The following is a 15,156-nucleotide window of genomic DNA, read 5'->3' as shown; positions in this document are numbered from 1 at the left end:
AGTGCAAACAAACTATGCACACTTTCTACTTGCCTTGTAGGCGATATTCAGCATTCTTTCTTAGGCTTTAGTATACAACAATTCCGACAATTTCTGTGATTGGCATACAGCGTGAGATGCTAATTGTGAAAGAATTTGCCATTAGCTCAATTCCTTTGATATCCGTAATTAGTAGTTAGGTGTCGAGTTACACTTACTCTTTCACGAAGGCAGATCTCATATGCATATAAGTGTTAGTCGTAATTAAGAACACAAAACAGCTCCTCAGTGGACCATTTGGAGGCACATATAGTCGACGCCATTTACAGCGATAGAGTTCTCCCTGTTGTTTGTCTCGTGTGTGCAGCGTGCTGGATGTCTTTTGAAATGTTGTACTTTTGGCATATATTCAAGTGTTTATGTTTCTTGACTACTTACAATTCTCAAGAGTGAAATGGGGCTACTTACTTTATTTTCCGTGTTCTGTTCACAACAATTAACGCCGTGGTTGAGTCCCATGTGGACATTTCAAAATTCCAACCAGGCCTTCGCAGTAATGCTACCAACGTTTTACTGCAACGTGAGGAAGCGAACTGAGCTTCAATGACGGAAATTTGCTGGAGAAAAAATTTAGTCCCATCTTAGCGTATTTCTTATCAATGCAGCTACTGTAGAATTTTCCGCACACCTTCTGCAACCTGCGGCTGCAAAATTTCTGTTAACTTTCTTCAAAAAAACGTGTTCCGGTTGTGAGCAGGAAGCTGACAGAGGGTTGCAAAAAGATTGCAGACTGTGTGTCTGTATTCTGTGAGCCAGGTAGCACATTGTCTGTATAATTTCTGTAGAAACGCCATAAAAATGTTGTCTTAGTAACTACTGTGGACGCACATAAGTGTATGTGGGAGGAAAAGTGTCATGCAAGAGATTACACATTCATAACATTGTAACGTCTCTGGGAGGAACAATCACTCCATACAGAGGATACATTGGCGGCAGTCAAACAAAAAAAAAGTATTAGAGCAGACAACAAAGTAGTATAGTCTTTCAGCTTCACCTCTACGGACTAAGTTTGCTTTATACCTGCGACTTCATCGTAGTCGGAACGTTTCTTCCCAAGCACATTTGAGATTTTCCTTGTTGACTAAAGAACAACCCACGGCAGATAACAGTTACTTTGACACCGGATAACATACGACTTGATGTCCAATAAATACTAAAGCAGGGGAGCAAGAAGAAAAAGAAGCGCGATGACGTAAATACACTTGCTCAGCGCTAAAAAAAACAAACCAATTTTATTGCTCAACAAGCGACGACATCTCGGAGCACAATACAGTGTACAGGCGTAAGAATACTGCTTGTAAATGTAGTTTATCCGCTTCTGATCAATAGAAGACAATTGTTCATTCATGTGTAATGGCATCAGTTTTACGTTAGTATGTTCGTTGTCCTTGTCGAACCGCTGTGTCTAGCATGTCAAACTAACTAGCCCATTTTCAGTTCCTAAGCAAGTCCGATGAATTCAACGCGTGCACAAATACTTTCTTGTTCAAAGCTGCGCGTAGTAGTTTTCAAGCAAAATGTCATACCACTTAGTGACGTTCAGTACCTTAATTTTTGCTAGGTTCAGGAAGGACATTTCGGCTTTGCACAGTCATGAATATTTACAGCAGTAATTGTTCCCTAGGTACCTGCCGTCAATAGGAAACTCGCAAGCACCGAAGGTACCGAGGCAGTAGCCAACGCTATGGCCGTCAAATCGCAAAGCAAGAAGCAGCCACAAGACAGCAACCAACTGCTCCAGTCGTGCTTTCAGTACGCAATGACGCAAAAAGAGGGTGTGGAAGACCTACAGCTGTTCCTGTCACACTTCAACCTTGAATTTCGCAACATTGTTGAAGACAGCAAAGAGTGCCCGTTGACCCGGATGATGGAGCTGTCACTAGATTATGGTGTGGATGTTCCGGTGTCCTTCACGAGGAAGCACAATGTCACTGGGGATGGTTCGCAAGCATTTGTGCTTCAGGTACGCCTCATGGTATATTGCGGTCGTGTAGCTTAATCTAATCATTTGTTTGCTTAGTTGTTTCTCAATTTATTTATTCACAATTTATTTACTTTTTTAGCAAATACTGCTAATCCCATGTGCAGGTTTATTACAGGAGTGTAGTTATAATGGAAGATTATATTCATGTACATAACAACGCACATGATACAGAAGCGAGAAGACAAAAAGCAAAAAAGAAAGAAAGAAACAAAGAAAGAACATTTGTAGTGGTGCATATATAAAATTTTATAATTTTCTTAGAATCACCGGCAAGGATACTTTGAGGGTGGCTTACTGGGTAAGTTGGTGATTCATAACGGTGAGTGTATCGGGCGAAGGATAAACGGGGACCAGCCAAGTGAAAAGGACAATTGCAGGCGGCAAGGACTGGCGCTTATCCTACTCAATTGTCTCACAAAGAGACTTATATCTTTGTTCTGTGTGCTTTTTTATTCTTGGTTGTACAGTAATAATTTGCCGAGAATGTTCATTTCCCAAATTATTTGGGTGGACAATCAAAGTGAAATAGAGTGTTCTTACAGGTATATCCTTTCATCAACACTCAATAATGGCTCTGGCGCACTTTGACCTTGTACTTTTGCAAGAATGATGGCTACAGTATTCCTTTGGAACCACTCTCTTCGCAACTGAGGTAGATAATTTTAAACGATGTATCTTAAAAATGCATAGCCAGCATCGACCCATTTCCAGCAGGTGAATTGTTGAGCCAGTAGAAACAAAAGATCAACGTCGAAGCAGCGCCAGCTGAAGCATATGCACAAAAAAAAGACACACACACACGCTCCAGCGCTATGGTTTTGATGCAATACCAATTGTCCCAATTTTTCATCTTAATAAAAGATCAACCATATTGCTTTCGCGATACGCGCTTTAAATTCTATAGCTATCGGTGTTCCCTAACTAAAACCACAAGATGTTCACATAGCATTGGTCAGATTACCGCGGTATACAATAAGGGTTTTGTTTCAGTCGGAATTGGGGAGGTTCACTTAAATAAAAATCAGCTAATATTAGGCAGGACTTGTACGTGCGCTGTCTAGCTATGGCCAGATGGGACGAAAACACTAACGTATATTGGTGCTGAGTAAGAGCTGGCAAACGCAATGCTAGTAAAGCAGTGTGTGAAGGATAGTTTGCATTTCTGGTATGACGCTAACTTTGAAGTCAAAGGCGCAGAATTTCGCTTATCATTTTGCACAGCTGAAAAAGTGACATATAATTTGTCTTTCTTTTGGTAACGTACTGTCCAGGAAAAAAATACAAAAATGAATTGTTCAGCCGAGTTCAGATATGAGCTATAGTTGTGAAAAGCAGATTTATATTCTCGGGTTTTATTTATTTGAACTGAATGCCGTGTATTTAGTGCCAGAATCACGCTATGAATTAGAGAAACGCCCCAATGAGGGACTCCAAATTAATTTTGCCCACCTGGGGTTCTTTTAAAGGCATATAAGTCGGAGTACACGAGCGCTTACGCATCTTGCACGCCATTGGTTAACTCGCTACCAAATTGGCATTACTGTGACCATCATGCTCCAGGACAGTTATTAATTCATTTCTCAAAGTGTCAATGAACAATTGGTAACTTTGATGATGGTGCACAAGGGAGGTCCAATACTGAAAAACAATCTAAACGGGCAAAAAAATAAAGAAAAATTCGGATAAAAGTGTTGCACGGTAAATTCTGCAAAATCTTCAATAAGCATACACGCTACTGAAAAGACAAACACGAGCGTCAACTATGCTCCCACGAATAATGCTAATATTGACTCTTGATAGCTGTGACTTGTAGGCAGGCGAAAAAAAAACCCAGATAAATTGTCAACAGTTTCTAAGGGCAACATCTACTCTCTAAACTACAACGCAGATGGGCTGCGGTGGTAAAAATAGCGGGTTCAGTGGTCCTGCCGAATATGGACAACAGTGTGCCCTTCGAGACGCAGTGCTGCGGAGCTCCGGATTCATTTCGACCACGCAAGATTCTCTGACTTGCACGTTTGCGTCATGGAATCTGTCAGACACGCTTATGGCCACGATAAATATTTTCGACGCGCAACAATCACGGAATAGGAGGCTGACAATCTGATGCGCGACAAGGCCACACTTTTGGCAAGTGCTAGTACTATAGAATACTTCTGCGTTACAGTGTCATACCTTATCTAATATCGCGAACGTGTTCTCGCGTCTAAGCAGAAATGTAATAACCAACTCGAATTTTTTTTCTCCTTTCACTGATAACCCGCCGCAATGCCGCAGCGGCTTTGACGTTTCGCTGCTAAGCTACTTAACTAATTACCTGCCGTTGGGTGTAATGGCTCTGGCATTGTACTGGTATGCCGGATGGTGCGACATCATATCCTGCCCGGGGCGGCATCTATTTGTTGAGGGCGAAATGCAAAAACGTCCGAGTATCGAGAATTGGGTGCACGTTAATAACCCGCCGGTGGTTCCAATTTCGCAGTGGTTCACCAGTATATACGGTGTGCTTCATGATCATATCGTGGTTCTGGTATCTAAAACAGCAAAATTTTATTTAAAATTTGACGATAACAATCTCGCGGAGCGAGAACGAATAAAACTAACATTAAAATATTTTGTCGAATAAGAACATGTTCTATAAGACTAGATTTTAGGCGAAAGGCCAATTAGAAATCCCTAGTAGTGGAAGTTAGCTGAGGGCACGCAAATACATGAGCCGTTGTTAGCATCGTATACGAGAAGTGGTTATGGACCACTTTATTTTCTTAATACAACGGAACGGCATTGAAGTTGAAACTCTTATTCATATCGAAGTCAGCGAGGGGAGTGACTCTTACGTAGAACAACGACTGTTCGCTTCAGAACTGGTCAACGCATGAAGCGGCTGACAATGGTGACATATTATACGTATTTTAACAGTAAGCAGATTTTACTATCCCACAGATTCACTTCTAACAACCCAAAGTTGTAGGGCAATCTCCAGCAAAAATTTGACTCCTCAAAGATACCTCAAAAAAAGCAACGGTCTCGTGGCCTTGACACGTAAGCTCATGGAAGACGATATTAGGGTTCTGGTTTACTAGTAATACTGTCAACAGCTATAGAATATGTCAGCAAAAAGACACCAGGACCACACATGTACCAGGAGTCCACAGCCCGCTTCCACAAGGTCAAGCACTCTGCCTGGGGTGCAAGTGAAGGAGGCTGTGCGTGGTACACCCCACACAGCCTCCTTCACTTCTTCTGGGTTAGGCCAGCCATTTCGGAACAGCGCAGGCCTCTGTTTGAGAGCCTGAGCGCCAATCTCTATAGGGAGTTGATGGCTGCCAGCAGAATAAATCAGCGAAAATTGTGCTGGCGTCCCTGAAGCCGATCAAAGAACTAGGAGACTAAGGCTCTCGATCATATGCGAGGAGATTCTTGCTGTCGGATTTTCAACGCCACCCTTCTTTTCTTTACCTTTAAAGAAACAGAATTAAACATCAGTTGGCGGAGGAGTCACGGTGTGGACTAATAATGTTTTACTGTGTGTAGACGTCAGCATATACTAGAAGCATACTGCCTGTGAAATGCATCGAACAACCAGGATGAAGGGGTCCCCATCCATAACTTTGGGTGAAAATTACGACAGCGTGCCTTCGATATCATGACACCATAATGAAATTAAATATCGATCCAGCGCGTTACATCGCACTGTTAGCGGAGGCATCTCGTATCCCTGCTTGCTTGCCCAGTTGTATTAATCACGCACTTTTAGGAAATGCCTGATTTCAACGCACAATAAAAATTGATTGTTAGTCGGTGCTTCTCTCGTCATGACTCTATATTCAGCCTTGTTTCCTTCGAGTTCCATTATGTGCCAACCAGCGCCATTCAATGCGCTACGACCACCAGCTAATTCATTCTCCCTTTTCCCCGGTTACACATCGAGCCACCCTTTTCACTGATGTTCTAATCATTCATTCATTCCGTCATTCATTCATTCATTCACATTCACTTCTTGCAGATCAACCTAAACCAAGAAGTAAACGAATTTTTCATGGCCTTGGATGGCTTGGATGAAACAGAAGTGAAGGAGTTTTACAAGCTCTGCCTCAGCCAGTATGCTCTACTCCACGACACTAGCTTTGCAGAAGAGCTGATAGACGCCGACGATGAGAGTAAGTTATTGACGCGATATGGGGCCCTATAACGTAAACGTAGCCCATGCCCATGAATGGCCCATGCTTTCGGATGTAGATTAGGACGAAACGCTTTTCTAGCATCTAGAGCAAAATAGGTAGTCAGCCGTAAATTAAACTTACCGAACTATCAACTACGTAGGGTTTTCTAGGCGCACTAATATTTCTCTTCTTTTCCTCTTGCCTCGAGAACAAAGGTCTGAACTTTAAAATCCCTAGGACCTTGTGTGGCCGTTAGGAAACGTTGAGCAATGATGGGGATCACAGGGTTTACGGCACACATTTAACCATTTTGGCCACACTTTGGATTCTTTATCTTAATTCCGAATGTTTGGCTTAGCGAGTGGGACCTCAACTTTCCTAAGGCGTCATTTCTATTAGTCCTTAAATTATAACCCCTGTAGCTATATCGTGTTGGTCACGTTCCCCTTATACCTTCTAAATATTAATTCATTTCCAGCCAGAGCAAATGTCACCTAACTAACGATTTTGCCTATATAGTGCTTGTAATCTTTTAGTTCTTTAACATCTTGCATAAAGCAACAAGCATGGATGCAAAATATTTTTTTTATGGGGTTTAACCTCATGAAACAGCACGGTGTAGTGGGAGACCACTGAATAATCTTGGGCCACCTGGGAGCACGAGTGCGTTAACCAGTAAAAGTGGATATATATTTCTAGATAATATGTTAATATCAACAAGCTGAGGTTTAGCAGAGATGTCACGGACGGAAGACGTTCAAAATTTCGGAAGATTCAGCGGAGGATTCTCGAACAAGTACAACACTGCCTTCCGAACAGTTACACTGTACATGTTTGTATGACATCAGACCAAGAACCATTTTATTAATTTCAAGCGATATCGAGCAGTGCGTTTATTATCGTCTTAATTATTTAGTTTATAGTCCGACTTTCAGGGCATTTATTGGCCTTCTCTCATTCCGCTCAATGTATCTGTGGCGTCGTCTCACATACATACGAATACATGCACGTGACAGGCGCGATATTCGCACACCGAGGGCACGTTCGGGGTCAAGGTAGAACTCAGGTGTAGCTTCTGGGAAAAAATTATTTGCGACAAAAAAAAACTAGGCTGTAAATCTAAATAACAGAAATTCCATAAAACGAATGTAATTATTAAGATATATATATATTTCTGCAAACACGCTGCCGCAGGCAAATCTGGCACTCTAGACCGAGTGCAGGAACTTATTGTCGTAAACTCGATGTTACCGTGCGAAATTAAGCGCGACGTACCAATTCATCTTTTGGTATTATTTTAAAGGTTAAACATTGTGGTCAGATACCTTATGTCAACATATTTGCTTACATCTGGCGCGATATATGAAATGCGTATCATTTTACGCAGTCTAAGCTTGTCAACCTATCGGACACGTCTGTCACGTTCCGTGCAGGCGACATATTTTCGGCGCAACCAGGCCAATGTTTCCCATGCTAAACGTCAATATACCAAGCTTAAGAGGTTTTCCAGATGCAAATAAGGCTACCTGCTTAGCGAAGTTATCACACGAGGTCACTGGCTGGACAGCACTTGTAGACGTCTTCCTGATCCGTTCATCCTCTCAGTTGCAGACATTGTCAACCGACCGGCTAATCCCAATGGTCTCGCAAGCATAGACGTCGCGGCCTTGTCCGAGCACACGGGTGTTGCAGCAGGTTCGTCCAAATTTACGCACTACTGGCGCTGCATGTCTGTTTCTCAGTGCTAAAGATCTGTGATTAAACGTGCAAAACCAGGTAAAAGCCCAGCAATCTGTGAAGCTCGTACTTACTAGATATTTAGCGCGCGTCGCTTCGCCATCTCAAGTACAGCGCCAACCTAAATTTGGTATTGACAAGCTTCATAGGGCGAATGCTAATTGCTTTGTTTTGCTTAGTGAGATTGTGTGCATATTAGGATTAAGACGACACATGCCAGGAGAGATGTTTTATTTTCTCCACCAGTTGCTGTCTCAATCTCCTAAAAGGTTTTGTATTAGACATTTACATGCAAGACGCGTGAATGCGAGCTAATGATCATGTCAAAATGTAGAATAAATTACGAAATCAGGAAAAAGCAAAGCAGTCAGAATTAAAAAGAAATGGTAATGAACACAGAACTATGTTTTGCCGCATTCTGGCAGTGTACACAGACAATTATAATATGGAACATTTTAGGTAAAGCCTAATAAATTCTTTGTGAGCAGGATATAGCTCTATAATGTGCCCGAACAGTAAAGCTTTACTTAAAGGAAAGCGTAAATTAACACATGTCCTTTTAAGGGAGAGAGAGATTGAGAGAGAGAGATGTGTAAATCCATGATAAAAATTATATGGACCATGAGTTTTACGAAGAAAGGCGAAACTCTTAGCAATTCAGGCTGACATTTGAGCACTGAAAAATTGAAAATGAACTGCGATATTTGAATAGCCAATGGGAATCGCAGCTTTGGTTTCTGATTACACACCAAGCACCAAGAAAACTGAGCTTCTTTTTCTTGTTTCTTTGTTTTCTGCAGAACGCATGGAAACCATGCTTTTTAGCGCCGTTGTGAGGAGCAGAAAGTAAAGTATCTAATACTTGGCATAATGGCACAGGAACGTACGCTGCTAAATTATCTTTTTTTTGTTCGCTGGCGTCTGTGGTGATGATATATCCATACTTCTCTGACGAACATCTACAATAAGCTCCGACACGGGCCGCAGGTCGATGGAGGCAGTTGTTGGACCTGTACCACAGTCGTTCACAGGTCGGTCAGCACGGCAACGTCACGGCCGACGAGCGCGCTCTAGGCCTGTTGGCGTACATGTTGCGACCCGGCGACAATTTGAGAATGCGGCGCCTCTTGGCGTGGCACGTCCTGCTCTACCTAGTGGGCCCGAAGGCGGAGGTCCTGAAGGCACTGCATGGGACGCAGGGAGAACGAGGTGCCCCTCACCACGACGTATTCGTGGTAACGTCGACTGCCTTTATTATAACTTGGAGATCTCTCTCCGCATGCTATAGTTTTCGGCTATCTGTTTTAATTATTGACATTCAAGTGTGTTTGGGAAGCTGCACACTGATCCCGGTTAAACTCATAATCACCACATTTCGATGACTCGATCGTTTAAACTGTCAGACAACAAAAGACAGCTGTCTACACTTAACTGTAAAAAATAGGCTTCTCCGTTTTGCGCTAGGAACATAACACTGCCTTTCTCCCCAGGGCAATATGGTATGAGGTGCGCCACCCCGAATAGACCAAACCGACAACGTAAAGCATTAGTAAAAATTAACCCGTTTTGGTTTATAGGTCTTGATAATTTCCCTTCACGACATGCCGGGTAACCGGGCGGAAAAACGGAAGCAGATGGGTTGTTGGCGCCATCTTGTGAGAATAAGAAGAAGCATTGCAGTAGCTAACTATATTCCGCTTATCTGCTCGTGTATAGGGATGGCAGGCACGCAGTCGCCTTTATGTGGCCCCTTTCAGGGACCGTATGATAATACCATCCATGTAACGCAAAAACGTTACAGGAGTTGTAGTACAGAGCGTCACAGCATATTGCTACCAGCGTATTTCCTGCTCTTCATTACACTAGCCATATCGCTGTTCTTAGCTATCTAATTCCGGTAAGCTTTCCCGTCCTCATCTCTGTACAATACCAGCCGCAACTAATTAACATATACGCTTGCCCTTTACCATTTATACTCATTAGATTATAAAAAAAAACTCAGCTCATTCTTTTCCATCAATCGTAGAAAGAATGTAATACCACACGGAAACTGCGGCAGAATAAATATGTATGAAAATAAAATGTCGCTTCCCCCGCATGTAGCCTAACAAAGTAGCTGCTTATTGCTGGTCGTTGAAACATTACTTCAAACAAGAAAAAAAAACCCTTTTAGTGCGAAAAGCATTGAAGGAATGAAGAAGTCAACAGGACATAGCGCCCACTAACAACCAAGTTCATTCCTCAGATGGCCGGAATATAGGTACCATAGTAGGGGGAGGAGAAAGGGGGAAAAAGGGGGGAAATACCTGCCCAACCACATGTCCAAGAATACACATCGCCTCCAAATATATGGATATTTATTATCTAGTAAGGTAACAGGTGGCGCATTAGCATTTCAATGCGAAGCTTTCTTTGCCTCTTGATTCAACTTTTCCACTTCTCCTGCTGCTGCTGTACCTCACTTACACGTCGCGTAGGCGGTGGTTCAGGGCGTGTATATACATGCCAGGAGTGTGGCGGACAGGAAAGACGACATGCGAAACTCGTTTAGACCCTTCTATCGATGGTAGTGACAATGCCTCCAGAGTTTCATGGGCGTCGCCACAATTGCCTCTTAATGGCTTTAATTATCCGCAGCCCCCCGTGGATGCATTGCAGAAACCGCAGCGCTAACCTTTGCACTAATGTGCAACAGCCCCCAGGGTAGGTAGATACAACTGTGGAGAGGAGATAGGGAGAGGAGGCAAAGAATGGGCAGAACCAACACTTACTCGCTCTAGGTGGTGTTGACAGCACAGACGCAGTCACGAAATGCGTGAATAACAGCCTTGCCACTCTTTATTCGCAGCTCGCATACATTGAGGGGGGGGGGGGGGAGACGGAAATGTGACGTAGGAAGGCGAGGAAACGCCACTACTAGAAATGCCAGCGGTTGCAGAGAAACTGGACAAAATTAAGTGCGAGCTGCAGTGCGGCTGCTATTTCTGAAAACAAACACCGTGCAATTTCGTCAAGCGCACAAGTGACGGAGGGCATGCAGACGCCAAGCCGCACTAAATCACCGTAGGATCTAAGCGACAATACGGAAGCGGCCGCACGTCAAATCAATATTTCTGTACCTGCTACGCTAGCCTTGTTGTCACTGCGTTCCTTGAGGACGTGGGTTTCACCCCGACCGCGGTAGCCCCATTTCGACAGGGATACATACAAAAACGACGGGTAGTTGGATTTAGGTGGACGTCCAAAAACCCTAGGAGGTGAAAATTATTCTGCAGTCCACCCCTGCGGCATACCTCTTAAGTTTATTGTGGTTTTGGCCACATACAGCCCAATAATTCAAATAAAGTCTAACAGTTTTGACACGAAGCGATATGCCGTGTCAAGCAATGACCATGCTCACCTTCTCGGAAGTTATGAACAAGTGCGCACAATAACGGCTAAAGTACACACGTCTCGCTGTGTTCTACCTATGTGCTACGCAGACAAGCAGCAGTCGAACACACAAGGTAACGTTTAACATCAACTCACCATGCTCATATTCCACTAAACGCTGAAGAAATTAAACGTTCGCTGTCAACATCACCGCTAAGTGTCCTGAATCACAGCAAACAGCACAGAAAGCATCGCATGCATCGATTCCCACAGTGCATGGGATCCGCATTATTTTGTCTGCTGCCTCGGTATCTTGAAAGGCTTCCTGAATGTCACGTGCTTTTTTGTTTCTCTATTTGACCACAACGGCACAATCTTCAAAACGTATGGAGAATTCACCCCCGCGGGTGTTGTCAACCGCATTTCTTTACCGTGCGTTCGCTTTTACGTCGGCCAGACTGCCCGCTGTGTTGTGACCACCTAAGGGAGCACCCCAATCATCTGCGGGACTGTAGGCAGCCACCTGGCAAGTAACTGTTCCATGTGCAAGTGCACCCCTAGATTTGGCGATTGCCAAGTTGTGGCCACATAAAGCGTCAAACGCGCGCGTGAAGTTCATGAAGCCGTTATTTTTTCCTAGGCAGGTGAAAGGAACTTCGTGAGTGCACCGTCTAACTTACTAGATAATAAATATCACTGTCTTTTCAGGTGATGCGTGTTCTTGTACTTGTGGCTAAGCAGTTGTTGCCCCCCCCGCCTCTTTTTTTTCTCCTCTCTCCAATACGCCCCCCCCTCCCTTCGATTTAATTATTTGCCACCATCTGAGAAATAAATTTTGCGGACAGTGAGCGCCTCTTTCCTGTGACCTTCCTCCTTGGTCCAGCGTTTAAAAAGCAATTTCCTTGTCTCAAGACACGTAATGAACTATGCTGTTCATTATTTTTCTTAAAACTCAAATTAAGCTCATTTATGCTTCTTTAGCAGCTGAAGATGAAGATAACCTTATTATTATTTCACATATATGTTTCTTCACATCCAACATTGCCTTATAATAGGGGGAATATTATTCCTTGCAATGATACATAAAATTAATTCTTAGACGATCTTCAGTTCATTTGAGGCATTCTGTACATTGCTTGGTAGTAATGTTCGCGCGACAGTGACTTCTAATGGAAGAGTATCAGCGAATTCCTGGCAAAACTAAGTGCCATCTGCCTTGCAAGTTGGTGCCGTTTGCGATCACAGAATGGTGGATGTAGTAACAAAATAAATCACAAAAGAAAATCTGTGTCATGGCGCTTGTTCCACAGGGATATGCAAAACAACGGTGCGAACGCATGATGACGAAATTGGATGGCGTCCGGTACCGAGCTATCGACATCTTGGAAGGTGAGAAACTTGTTGATTGGTCTCATTCATAGATCGTCACTTTAGCTTGTACCAGAACAAATGCATCAGAAATTTTCAAGAGTGCAGTCACAATTGAAAAATATTTTAACTCGTTGTAATCTGGTCACTTGCTGTAACAACATTATCCGCATCTAAGCACAATATTACGTTACTACTAAATATAATTTCTTCAGCCCACGCTCACGCGTATGAAGAATAACAGGTGCTCCTAAACACATACTTCAAAGTCATATGTGGTACAAAGGACTACAATTGTTTCATTTCAAAATATTAGTTAAAAGTTGAAATTATAATCGAACTACAACGACGCGGGCATCTCGCCCTAACTTTTACAAAAGGCGGCCTCGCTCCATTCATTTCTACGTCGATTTCAGGTGACGTTGCCGTTCCTGTCGAGATCATCGCTAAAGTGGCAATATTCATGGCCCAGTTCCAGAGTGCGATGGCTTTCGTCTACAGCAGCTCGCAACAAAACGTGACATTCGCCTCACCTGCAGTCTCAAAAACAACAGCTCCGGTCACTGCTGATAAAGAAGTTGGGTTGTTCCCGAAACTGACGTCCCAAAATGTAACACTCGGCCAGCTTTTCACGGCCGTCAAAGGTGTAAAACAGGTACGACTACGTTGTTCCAGTCAAATAACTCTATTCTCAACGCCCAGTATGCGGCCTTTCTGCCTTCAGGCGTTGTCTAAGTCACTTAGCCACATACCATCACAAAGCCGAGATTGAGATCCTCTGCAACGGGCTTCACAGCGTCGCTACGTAGGCATTAAAGAGGGATATGGCTCATATTTACCGTTACTCCTACTAATGGTGATGGTACAGGGGGTATTGAGGTGCAGGGACCAGGATTGCCAAAGAGCACCGAAAAATGATGTGAAGTAGTCGATAGTGTAGTCAATGACAAAAGTTAAATGAAACGGAATTATATCCAGACTTTGAACCTTCACTGTCATCATCATTATCATCAGAAGCAGCAGCAGTAGCAGCCTCTTTTATTCGTTCTGTACTCCTTTATTACTTAATGCCACTATGACTGTTGGTATCTCTATTGAATTAAATGCCTTTTCCTAATCTATGAAAGCCATATAGAGCGGCTTATTATACTCCGCGGATTTCTCGATCACCTAATTAATGAGAAGATGTGATCCATTGTAGAGGATCCCTTCCTGAATTCAGCCTATTCCCTCGGTTGACTAAAATCCAGTGTAGCCCTTATTCTATTCGAGATTACCTTGGTAAATATTTGCGGGTTGTGGTTGCGGTGGTCCTTCTTCCGACATAATGAAGACAGGCTGCAGTGTCCGGTTGCGAAGTTCCAGAATTCAGGTTGTACCCAGCACCTCCACCAATTGTGAAGGGGGTTTATTCGGGTCGTAGAGCAGCAGCGACCAACGCGGCAACAGCAGATAGGGCGCAGCCAGCGAACGAACTGGGTACGAGCCACACGATGGCAATGGGGCTTTTCAGCCTGCCGATCTTCTTCTTCACATATATTATACTGGTAGTAAGCTAATCGGTCTATAAGTTTTCAATTTTAAACGGCTCTCTTTTGTGGATTGGTGTAATGTTTGCATTCTTCCAGTTTTCTCGGACCTTCGCAGTCGATAGACCCTTCGTATAAAGAGGCGCCAGTGTTCCAAGCATTATGTCTCCTCCATCTTTGATCAAATCGACAATTATTCCATCTTCTCCTGCCGCTCTTCCTCGTTTGATGTCTTCCAAGGCCCTTCGGACCTCATCACTAGCTATAGGAAGAGTTTCTGTATCCTGTTCATTGCTTTTTCTAATTGAGGTATCCCGTTTCCTCTCGGCACTGTACAGCTCAGTATAGAATACTTCTGCTGCTTTTACTATATCTTCGAGCTTGCTGATAATATTACCGTGCCTATTTTTAGTGCATACATCTTGGTTTGTCCTGTGCCAAGTTTCTTTCTCACTGATTTCAGGCAGCGTCCATTTTGTATGGCTTCTTCAGTCTTTTTCTCACGTCATAGTTTTGAATACCACTTATTTTTGCCTTGTTGATCAGCTCTGGCAGTTCTACGAATTCTATCTTATCTCTTGAGTTGGACACTTTTTATCGTTTCGTTATTAGGTCCTTTTTCACTTGGGAGAGCTTGCCTACTGGTTGCCTTGGTGCCTTGCCTCCCACTTCAATTGCTGCCTTTGAAGCCAACCTAGTTACGGTTTCATTATTTAGCTCTATCTCATCATCATCTCTGTCTTCCAAGGCTTCGTATTTGTTTGCAAGCACCAGCCTGAATTTGTATGCTTTTGACCTTACTGCCTGAAGGCTGATCTGTTTCTTCTTGACCAATTTTGGTATTTCTCTTTTCAAATTAAGGTGAATCCTCGTCCTCACTAACCTATGATCACTGCACTTTACCCTATCTATCACTTCAACATCCTGCACTATGCTGGGATCACGAGAAAGTATGAAATCACTT

At 43.3% G+C, this 15,156-nt stretch overlaps 1 protein-coding gene across 5 annotated transcripts in view; it reads left to right on the top strand.

The window, feature by feature from the left end:
- Window positions 1–15,156, top strand: part of LOC135895916 (uncharacterized) — a 210,004-nt gene that overhangs the window by 184,144 nt on the left and 10,704 nt on the right. For all 5 annotated transcript variants that reach the window (XM_065424209.1, XM_065424185.1, XM_065424176.1 and 2 more), the window contains 6 exons: window positions 1,664–2,002; window positions 6,030–6,183; window positions 7,792–7,881; window positions 8,911–9,158; window positions 12,606–12,684; window positions 13,080–13,318. In XM_065424209.1, the coding sequence (XP_065280281.1) occupies window positions 1,664–2,002; window positions 6,030–6,183; window positions 7,792–7,881; window positions 8,911–9,158; window positions 12,606–12,684; window positions 13,080–13,318 (1,149 nt within the window). The remainder of the gene's footprint in view (window positions 1–1,663; window positions 2,003–6,029; window positions 6,184–7,791; window positions 7,882–8,910; window positions 9,159–12,605; window positions 12,685–13,079; window positions 13,319–15,156) is intronic.

Source organism: Dermacentor albipictus, chromosome 8 (assembly GCF_038994185.2).
Source record: "Dermacentor albipictus isolate Rhodes 1998 colony chromosome 8, USDA_Dalb.pri_finalv2, whole genome shotgun sequence".
Classification (NCBI taxonomy): Eukaryota; Metazoa; Arthropoda; class Arachnida; order Ixodida; family Ixodidae; genus Dermacentor; species Dermacentor albipictus.
This window is presented reverse-complemented; position numbering and strand designations above follow the sequence as displayed.